Here is a 9,741-nt window from a genome sequence, read left to right on the forward strand (position 1 = left end):
ACACACCGTGCCCGGCGGCACGCGGTCAGTCCTGGGTGTCACGCGGTCGCCTGACGGCGGCTCCTGGCACGTGAGGTCAGTGGGTGTCACCTGCCAGCGGGTGACGCCATGGGCTGTATGTGACGTCACCAGGTATCACAGGTCACGTGCCAAGAAGCGGCCCCGGTGGTTGGGGTCCCGTGTTCTGCCTGGCATTGCACGCTGCCCACGTCATGAGCGCGGTGGAGTGACGTCACTGTGTGACATCCCTGTGTGATGTCATCATGTCCCATGAGGACACGGGAGAGGTGCAGGTACCGCGTGTCCTGCGCGGACTTGGGGGGTGCTCTGGGGTGTCGTGGCACAGCTGGGTGTCCCACGGGTGATGTCATGCCGGTGGGTGTCCCAGGGGTGACAGTGCAGGGATTGGTGTCACATGGCGGGTGGGTGTCCCATGGCACGCCCATGTGTCCCTTGAGTGTCCCTGAATGTCATCCCATTGCATGCCAACCCATCCCATCCCATCCCATCCCATCCCATCCCATCCCATCCCATCCCTTTTCTTCCTCACCCCATCCCATTCCTTCCCTTCCATTCTCCTTCCATCCCACTCCATCCCTTTCCATTCTATCCTCCCCATCCCGTATCCCATCCCATGCCATCCGTGCCTGTGTCCCCTGGGATGTCCCTGGACACCAAGTGACTCCACAGGACACGGATTTGGGGACATTTAATGACCTGGCGGGTCCCAAAGCAGCGAAGCGCGCGGCGCAGCGGGGTCCCCGCCCGGGGGGTCCCCACTGCCAGCCCCCCCAGTCCCCTCCCCCCAGGCTGGGGTGGGATGGGATGGGACAGAACCCATCCCTCCGGAGCCGCACCATGGCGGGGGGACAGAAATGGCCTTGGGGACACCCCTGGCCCTCCCGGGGGCCCAAGCAGCGGCGATGGGGGCGAAGCGTCGTGCGGGGGGCGATGCCGTGCCACCAGTAGCACCAAGAGGGGGGACGGGGGGTGACCCCATCCTGCTCCCCAGGGTGGCACGGCGGGGTGGCCGGGGTGATGCCCCCGCCCCTGTCACGGCTCTGGGGGGGCGCGGCGGGGGGCGGTGACGATGCGGTACGGGGGGCGGCCGCTGCCACGCTTGCCGCGGGGCACCCCGGGGGTCGCCGTGCCGGGGGCACCGCTGCCCGAGCCGGGCTCTGGCTCTGCGGGAAGAGAGGAAAAAAGGGGGTGTCAGGGGGTGGGATGTCACCCCCCGCTCCAAAAGCCCCCCGAATCAGCGTTGGGGGCTGTGCTGTGGGTGTTCTGCCCTGCAGAAATGGGGGTCACACTGTGGCTCTGGGTGTCCCCAACAACCCCTGGGGACACCCGCCCGAGGACCCCCCAGCTGGCACCCCTGCCTGGCACCCCCGCTTGGAGCCCTGAGGAAAAGCACAGCTGGAATGGGGAAGGGGAGAGGATGAGGGTGGGGGGCACCCTGGCACGGCGGGGTTGGCACCGGGGCATCCCTGGGGACAGCGGGAGCTCTGGGAGCTGCTTCAGCCTGAGAGGGTCCCCGTGGTCTGCTGTGAGCCTGGGGGGCTCCGTGAACCTCCCTTGGCTTGAGGGGGTCTCCCTTCTCCAAGGATTTCCTGGAGCCCTGGGGAGCTCCAGGGTTTCTCTTGGCCCAAGAGGGGCTCCCTGGTTGCCTCTCCCAGTCCAAGAGGGGCTCCATGGTCTGCCGTGGTTCCAGAGGGGCTCTGGAGCTTCCCTTGGCCTTGAGGGACCTCCATAGGCCGCCTTGATCCAAGAGGGGTCTCCATGGGCTCCTTTGGAGTGAGAGGGTCTCTCCATGGTCTCCCTGGAACCCTAAAGAGCTCCAGGGTTCCTCTTGGTCCCAGAGGGGTCTCCATGGGCTCCTTTGGAGTGAGAGGGTCTCTCCAGGGTCTCCCTTAAACCTTGGGGAGCTCCAGAGTTTCCCTTGACCCGCAAGGATCTTCATGGTCACCTCTCAATCCAAGAGTATTTCCATGTTTGCCTCTCTCAGTCCAAGAGGTTCTCCATGGTTGCATGGCTTAATCCAAGAGATCTCCATGTTTTCCCCTCTCAGTCCAAAAGGATCTCCATGGTCACCTCTCCAGGAGTATTTCCATGGTCACCTCTCTCAATCCAGGAGGACCTGCATGGTTGCCCCTCTTAATCCAAGAGTATTTCCATGTTTGCCTCTCTCAATCCAGGAGGATCTTCATGGTTGCATGGCTAAATCCAAGAGATCTCCATGGCTGCCCCTCTCAATCCAAGAGCATTTCTATGGTCTCCTCTCAATCCAAGAGTATTTCCATGCTTGCCTCTCTCAATCCATGAGTATTTCCATGGTTGCCTCTCTCAATCCATGAGTATTTCCATGCTTGCCCCTCTCAATCCAAGAGTATTTCCATGGTTGCCTCTCTCAATCCATGAGTATTTCCATGGTTGCCTCTCTCAATCCAAGAGTATTTCCGTGGCTGCCCCTCTCAGTCCAAGAGTATTTCCATGGTCACCTCTCAATCCAAGAGATCTCCACGGTTGCCCCTCTCAATCCAAGCAGGTCTCTGAGCTCTCCCATGCCCCGGAGCTCTCCGGTGCCCTGTCCTGGTGTCTCCAGCCCCCCGTGTCCGCGCCTGCTCCCGGGGGTGCCGCGGCGCTCCAGGCTCATGCGGGGCGGGGCGGGGGTGGTTACCTGGCCAGATGATGGCTTCCAGCAAGGTGACCCTTCTAGCCAGGACCTCCAGCCGGGCCTGCTGCCGCAGGAGGGTTTGGAAGCTACTGGCCTGGGGGAGAGGGAGAGAGCAGAGCAGAGCAGAGCGCGTTGGCCCCGCGGCGGGCACGGGGACACGGCACGGGGACACGGCACAGGGACACGGCACAGCATGGCGGGGGCACGGCAGGGGTGCAGCCCCAGCGGGATGGGGGTGCTGGGGCACGAGAAGGGGGTGCCAGGTCTCCTAGGAGGGCCTTCCCAGTCTCAGAGGGGTGCCAGGGACTGCCCATCCCTGCAGGTCCACGGGGACAGGGAGGGCCCCTTGTGCTGGCTTGATGTCCCTGGCAGTGCCCTGACAGGGACACTGATGTCCCTGACCTGGGGGTGCTCCCTCTGCCACACCCAGCACGCTGAGCTCCCCGACATTTGGGGGGACACTGATGTCCCCAGCTGGGGGTGCTCCCTCTGCCACCCCCAGCACACTGAGCTCTCCAAAATGTGGGGGGACACATCCCCAAACTTCTCAGAGGGCCACTGGCATGTCCCCAACACTGAGACTGCCACAGCCTGAGGGGGGCAGTGCCTGGGGGGGCTCTGGGGTGCCCAGCTGGGGGTGAGGTTGGGGGGACCCTGGTGGCCCTTCCTTTGAGTGGCCCCAGTGCTGGCCACGATACCACCATGTGGGTGATGACATCATGCATGGCTGATGTCATGATGGCCACGGGCCACCGTGATATCATGGGTGTCTGGTGACCTCCTGGCAGGGATGGGGGTCACCCCCTGGAGGGGGTGGGCCTGCTGTCCCTGTCCCCCATAGCACGAGGAGGGGCTGCCGAGGGTGCCCTCCCTGCAGCTCCATGACATCAGTGAGCCAAGGGCCACCATGACGTCACGGGGACCCGGTGACCTGCTGGCAGGGGTGGGGGTCACCCTGGGGGTCCCCGTCCCCCTACTCACCGTAGAGCCCAATCATTGTTTCCAAGATTAAAACCCTCTCCGCTAAAATCTTCAGCGCCTCGCGGAGCTGGTGCAAACCCTCCCCCTGGGGAAGAGAGGGACGGGGTCAGGGGGGCTGCACCCCACATGGCCCCAGGCCACCCCCGGGGGGGACACGGGGACCCCCTGACTCACCACAACACCAGGGGAAGGAGAAGAGGAACCCCCGGGGGTCTGAGCCCACCCTGTGCCCCACCACCCAGTTTGGGTGACATTGGCACTGGGTGACATTGGCCAGGGACGCCCAGAGCCACCTTTGGGGTGCTGGGGATGAGGCATGGCACTGGGCAGAGCTGGGGACACCCAGGACGTCACTGGGGACCCAGGGACAAGCTGTGGGGCAGTGGGAACAAGTGGGGACCCTGAGGACATCACTGGGGTCCCCGAGATGAAGAGGACAGCAGGGAGGGTGTCAGGGTCCTCCGGTGCCCACCCCCCGCCCAACCCCCGCTGCCAGTACCGCGTGTCCCTCCCGTCCCCGGTGCCACTCACCCAAGTGCCCCTCTCGCCCGGCTCGCCCCGGGGGCCCGGCTCGCCCTGAAACACAGAGAGGAGAGGGGCTGGCAGGGGGGGCAGGGGCACAATCCTGGGGACACTGCCCACATCCACAGCCCATGGCCGGGTCCCCAGGGACTCTGGGGACAGGGGCTCGGGGCCACCCAGCAGGGAAGGGTTGTCTGGAGCAGAGGTGGCCCCCAAACCACTCCCTGCGTTGCCCCCCCACCCTGACACGGCCACCACAGGGGACACCAGCAGCTGCCCGGGTGGCCCTGGGGACCCTACGGGGACACAGAGGCTGTCAGAACCCCTGGGGGGCAGGGCCAGCCCCCCCTGGCTGACACCCCCAGCCGCTGTCACAGTGTGGGGCTGGGGGCACTCACCCTGTCCCCCTTCTCCCCGGGGGGCCCGGCGGCTCCGGGCGCTCCTGCCCTGCCCTGTGCGGGGACAAGGTGGGGACATCAGCCCTGGGGGGACACGGGGGCTCAGGCCTGCCGTGCCCCCCACCCCAGCACTTACATCGGGTCCTGGGGGCCCGGGGGGACCAATGGGACCTGGGGGTCCGGGGGGACCTGCAAGGACAGGGACACAGCTCAGCCCCGCACTGGGGCACCCGAAAGCGCTGGGGGTGACAAAGGAGAGGGGACACCCTCACCCATCGGCCCCACGGGTCCGGGGGGTCCCATGGGACCCATGATGCTCCTGGTGGCTTCGGTGAAGGTGTTGGAGAGGATGGGATCCCCTGGGGGGAGAATGGAGGGGGTGTTTGGGGCAGGGCCCCCGTGACCCCCGGCATCACCTGGGGACATGGGGGGACCACATTCCCCTGCCCTGTGTGTCTCGTCCCTGTCACCCCAATGATAGCAGGAGGTCCCCAGCTCTTCCCAGCACCCCACACCTCATTGCTGGCACCCCAGTGTTGGCAGGGGGTGCCCTGCAGTGCCCAGTGGCCCCCACCTCACTCCTGGAATCCTGGGGGTGTCAGGGGTCCCCGGCTGTGCCCAGTGCCTCACCTTCATCTCTGAACCCCAGAGATGGCAGGGGAGACCCCAGCTGTGCCCAGTGCCCCACACCTCATCCCCGGGACCCCAGACATGGCCTGGGGGTCCCCAGCTGTGCCCAGTGCCCCACATGTCATCCCCAGGACCCCAGTGACACCCAGGATGTCCCCACACCACCCCCAGCCCAGGTGATGCTCAAACCCCCCCAACCCGGCCCTGCCCCAGCCCAGTCCCGTTCTTGGGGTCACTGGGAGGGGACCCCAGCCCAGCCCCCCTTACTGGGCTCGGCCAGCCGGGGAATCGCCGGCCCCACAGGGGCAGGGGGGCCCGGGGGCCCGGGGGGTCCTGGGGATCCCTTCTCTCCAGGGAGCCCCCTGGCTCCATCCCGGCCGGGTGGTCCTGGGGGGCCAGGGGGACCTGCAGGGAGGAAGAGGAGGGTGAACATTGGGGCTGTGCAGCGCTGGAGCCCTTCCGAGCCCCCAGACTGCTGCATGGACCCCCCAAATCTGCCCACCAGGAAAGGGGGGGCTCGGCTGGGCCAAGCACCAGGCTGGGGTCCCCCCACACTGTCCCCCGTACCTGGTGGCCCTGCTGGACCCTTCACTCCAGGAATTCCCGAGGGTCCCCGTCCTCCCGCGTCGCCCTTGGGGCCGGGGGGTCCCCTCCAGCCGGGTCTCCCTGCGGCACAGCAGCACCCTGAGGGGGGGACCCCCGGGGACAGCCCCTCGGGGTGCCCCCCCACCCACATCCGATCCCCCACCGCCCCCGCAGAGCTGGCCTGTCCCCGCGGGTGGCTCAGTGTCACCACTGGGAACAGCTGCGGTGGGACAGCTTTGCTTTTCCCCCAAAGTGAGGGGTCCTGCCCCCCAAACATTGACAACACCCAGGTGCGTTCCCAGCCCTGCGGGTGCTGCCAGGCGGCACTGTCACTGTCACTGTCACCCCGCCTTACCGTCATCCCCGGGGCTCCCGCGGGCGGCCGGGGACCCCCAGAGCTGCCCGGCCTCGGGCCCCCTGCCCGGGCTGCTGCCTTTGGGTGCTGCGGGCACGGGGGGCTCGGCCACCGCCAGCCGGGCCACCTGCCAAAGACACGGGGCGGTGGGTGACAGCAAGGGCCACGAGGTGACCCACCCTGGGCTCTTGTGCCCCTCGGCAGGAGCAGGGGAGGTGGCCGGAGCCCAAACTGGGACTTGCCTGCGCCTCGAGGGAGGCGAGCCGGGCTGTCAGCTCCCCGACACGGCTGCAGTTCAGGCACCCTGCGGGGAGAAATTGGGGGGCACAGGCGGTGGGATGGGGGCAGCCGGCCCTCTGTGCCCAGCCCAGCGGATTTGGGGAGGGACTCACCTGAGAAGGCCGTGGGGTGCAGGGGGGGCCGGCGGGGGGCGGCGCTGGGGCGCCCGGCGTCCCGCAGGGTGAGGGAGGTGTGAGCCTCTGCCGAGGAAAGGGGGGTCAGCACGGGGGGACCCCCCCGTGGGGCATCGCCTCCTGTGGGAGACCTTCCTGTTGTACTTCCCTCTAACACACTGGGGGGTGCAGGGCCCCATCTTTGCTCTGGGTGAGCCTCAGAGCCCGAGTCCCACCCATAACCCTGAGTCAGGATCCCCCAAACCCACCCACGGTCTTGAACCAGCCCCCCAAAACCCTCCATGGCCCCACACCAGATGGCCCCAACCCACAACCCCCAAACCCACCCACGGTCCTTAACCCTTAACCAGACCCCCCAAATCTCCCCATGACCACTCCCCTCCAATCTCAGGCCCAAACCCAGCCCCAGCCCCCCCCAATTCCCCCCTCAGCCCTGAACCCCAACACCCCAAACACCCCCACGGCCCCCAGCCCCATTCCGGGGGTGGCTTTGGAGGAGGGGCACAATCCTGGGGACACTGCCCACCTCCCATGATGGGGTCCCAGTCCCCTGTGACCACCAAGGGATCCTGGGGACAGCGGCTTGGGGCCACCCAGCACGGCAGGAAAGGGGTGTGTGGAGCAGAGGTGGCCCCCCGAGCCCCCCCACGCTGTCACCCCACCCACGCTGTCACCCCACCCCAGCACGGCCACCGCCGTGCTGCAGGGGACAGCCCTAAGTGGGGCCAGATGTGGGGCAGGCGGCCAAGCACGCAGGGAGGAGGAGGAGGAGAAAGAGGGGGAGGAAGAGGAGGAGGAAGAACTCCCCGCCTCCCCCAGCCCTGCGCCCACCCAGCTGCCTCCGGACCCCCCGTGTCACCCTGTGCCCTGCAGACCCTTGGTGCCACCCCACGGTGTCCCCACCCCTGGGTGCCACCCACTGCCCTCACAGCCCCGGATCCACGGAGCTGGGGCCGGGCTGGGACCCGCAGGGGGGTCCTGGGGGAGCAGGAAGAGGAGGAGGAGGAGGAGGATGTGGTGACAATGGGGACAAAGACCCCCCTGTCAGAGCTGGCAGCGCCCAAGCACGGCACAGCCTCGCACCCATTCATTCACTGCCCACCCACACCCGGCCACTCGTGGCTGGGGGGCTGCACCCCCCTCATGGGCACTGCCATGCTGAGGAATGTCCATCTGTCCATCCACCCAAACCCCGTCCATCGGGCCTTTCAGTTCCCCACCCCAGGCACATCCCGCTGCCCCCCTCACTCCTGTCCCCCTGACTGTCCATCCACCACCCCACCCAGGGGTCATCCATCATCCATCCCTCCATCCTCCATCCATCCATCCATCCATCCATCCATCCATCCATCCATCCATCCATCCATCCATCCATCCATCCATCCATCCATCCATCCATCCATCCATCCATCCATCCATCCATCCATCCATCCATCCATCCATCCATCCATCCATCCATCCATCCATCCATCCATCCATCCATCCCACCTACCCAGATGTCCTTCTCCTTGCCCACCCTCACCAGTGACACTGAAGGTCGTGTCCCACAGCCCCTGGGTGCCACCTCCCCGCCCTGCCAGGTCCCCATCCAGGCCAGCTCCCACCTTCCTCGCAGTTGACGCCAGCGTGTCCGGGGCAGCAGCGCCACTCCAGTGCCGTCAGTGTCCTGTAGGTCACCCTGTAGAGGGGCCGCACCACGGCGCGGTAGCTGCGGCACAGAGGGGAGCGCTCACACCCGTCCTGGGGACATCCCGGCTGTCCCTGCTGCCAGGGGACCCTGGTGGCCCTGCTCACCTGCCCCCGCTGCAGGCCAGGGGCCAGCGGCAGCCCTGGAAGACCCTCTGGAGGAAGGTGCCGTTCTGGACGTGGCACGACACCGTCCGTGTCACCGTGTAGGAGCACCAGTTGCTGGAAGGGAAACCACTGATGTCACCAGGGACATCCAGGGACACCATGGGGGTGCTGCCATCCGGGAGGATGCCCATCCCCGGTTTTTGGGGTGCCCATGGGGAGCCCTGCTGTGACGCGTGGGGCTGCACATTCCTGCTGCATTCCCGGCAGCGCTGGCACCGGCTGGCCTGCAGCGGGCCTGGAGCCCCCCCGCGCCCCCAGCCCACCCCACACAAAGGCCCCTTTCTTCTGCCCCACATGCCAGGCTCTGCCCACCCCTCCCCGGGCATGCCAGCCTCGGTTTCCCCCCCCAGAAGGGGACACACCGGTGCCATGACACTGAGTGTCCCCATCCCCGCAGCGGGAAGGACTCGCCGTACCCTCGGCAGCTCTAAATTCAAAGGCTGCACAATTTGGGTCAAAAAATGAGCTTTTCGGGACCGCTGCAGTGCTGCAAGGAGGGAGGCGGTGGCAGCAGGGACAAGCGGGCGCCGCGGGGGGACAATTGTCTGGGAGGTGCCGGAGGCGGGGGGGACAGCGGAGTGGCACAGGGCTTTCCGGCTGGGCAGCGTCCCAGGCGGGCACCGTGCCAGGGCTGTGGAAGCACAGAGCCCGCCAGGGCTGTCGCCACGCTCCCGCTGCCACCCTGCCATGCCAAGGGGTCCCGGGTGGCATTGTCCCCCTTGGAGGGGTACCCAGCTGCTGGGCGGTGCCAGCTCCAGCTGTGGAAATGCCTGTTGGGATGGAATGGGACGGGATGGGGATGGGTCCCGGCTCGTTTCCCAAGGGGAATGCCCTCCCAGGAGCGGGGCAGGAGCTGGCAGGCTTTGGCATGTGAGCGCCCGCGCGGCCCGGCGTGACCCCAGCCCACCCGGTACCGCTCTGGCACCGAGGGGGTCCGGGCTCTGCTGCCAGGGCTTGTACCCACCCGGGGCAAAGCCCACACCAGGTTTGGCTCCGAATCCCACTCCCATTCCCCAAATCAGCCGCTTGGCTTCGTGCCCCTGGCTTGGGCACGTGGGATCCCAGCGAAGCGTCAGGGAGGGATGGGGTGGGATGGGTGGGATGGGGTGGGGGCTCGTGGGTGCTGGGTGCTGGCCTGGGGGTCCCGGGGGGACACGGCAGGGCTGTGCCAAGGCGCCGGGGTCTTCCTGGGCTTGGCCGGGAGGGGAAGGGGAAATGAGGCGGCTTCTGCCCGTCGCCTCACCGAGCCGAGCGGAACCGGGAGGTCCCGGCAATCCGGTGCCGGAGACACGGCCAGAGCCAAGGGTTTCCTGTAAACAACCCCCCCCC

At 67.0% G+C, this 9,741-nt stretch overlaps 1 protein-coding gene across 1 annotated transcript in view; it reads right to left on the bottom strand.

Moving 5' to 3' along the window:
• Positions 1-723: 723 nt before the first annotated feature.
• EMID1 (EMI domain containing 1) overlaps positions 724-9,741 on the bottom strand; it is a 10,407-nt gene continuing 1,389 nt past the window's right edge. Inside the window, exons 2-15 of the mRNA XM_041488750.1 lie at positions 8,353-8,466; positions 8,163-8,266; positions 6,538-6,624; positions 6,388-6,449; positions 6,146-6,272; positions 5,773-5,871; positions 5,473-5,610; positions 4,848-4,934; positions 4,712-4,764; positions 4,576-4,629; positions 4,452-4,473; positions 4,187-4,254; positions 2,678-2,768; positions 724-1,184 (exon numbers count right to left, since the gene is read on the bottom strand). Coding sequence (XP_041344684.1) covers positions 1,054-1,184; positions 2,678-2,768; positions 4,187-4,254; positions 4,452-4,473; positions 4,576-4,629; positions 4,712-4,764; positions 4,848-4,934; positions 5,473-5,610; positions 5,773-5,871; positions 6,146-6,272; positions 6,388-6,449; positions 6,538-6,624; positions 8,163-8,266; positions 8,353-8,466 — 1,237 coding nt within the window. The 3' untranslated portion in view covers positions 724-1,053. The remainder of the gene's footprint in view (positions 1,185-2,677; positions 2,769-4,186; positions 4,255-4,451; positions 4,474-4,575; positions 4,630-4,711; positions 4,765-4,847; positions 4,935-5,472; positions 5,611-5,772; positions 5,872-6,145; positions 6,273-6,387; positions 6,450-6,537; positions 6,625-8,162; positions 8,267-8,352; positions 8,467-9,741) is intronic.

Source organism: Pyrgilauda ruficollis, unplaced genomic scaffold, assembly GCF_017590135.1.
Source record: "Pyrgilauda ruficollis isolate IOZ18807 unplaced genomic scaffold, ASM1759013v1 scaffold9, whole genome shotgun sequence".
Classification (NCBI taxonomy): Eukaryota; Metazoa; Chordata; class Aves; order Passeriformes; family Passeridae; genus Pyrgilauda; species Pyrgilauda ruficollis.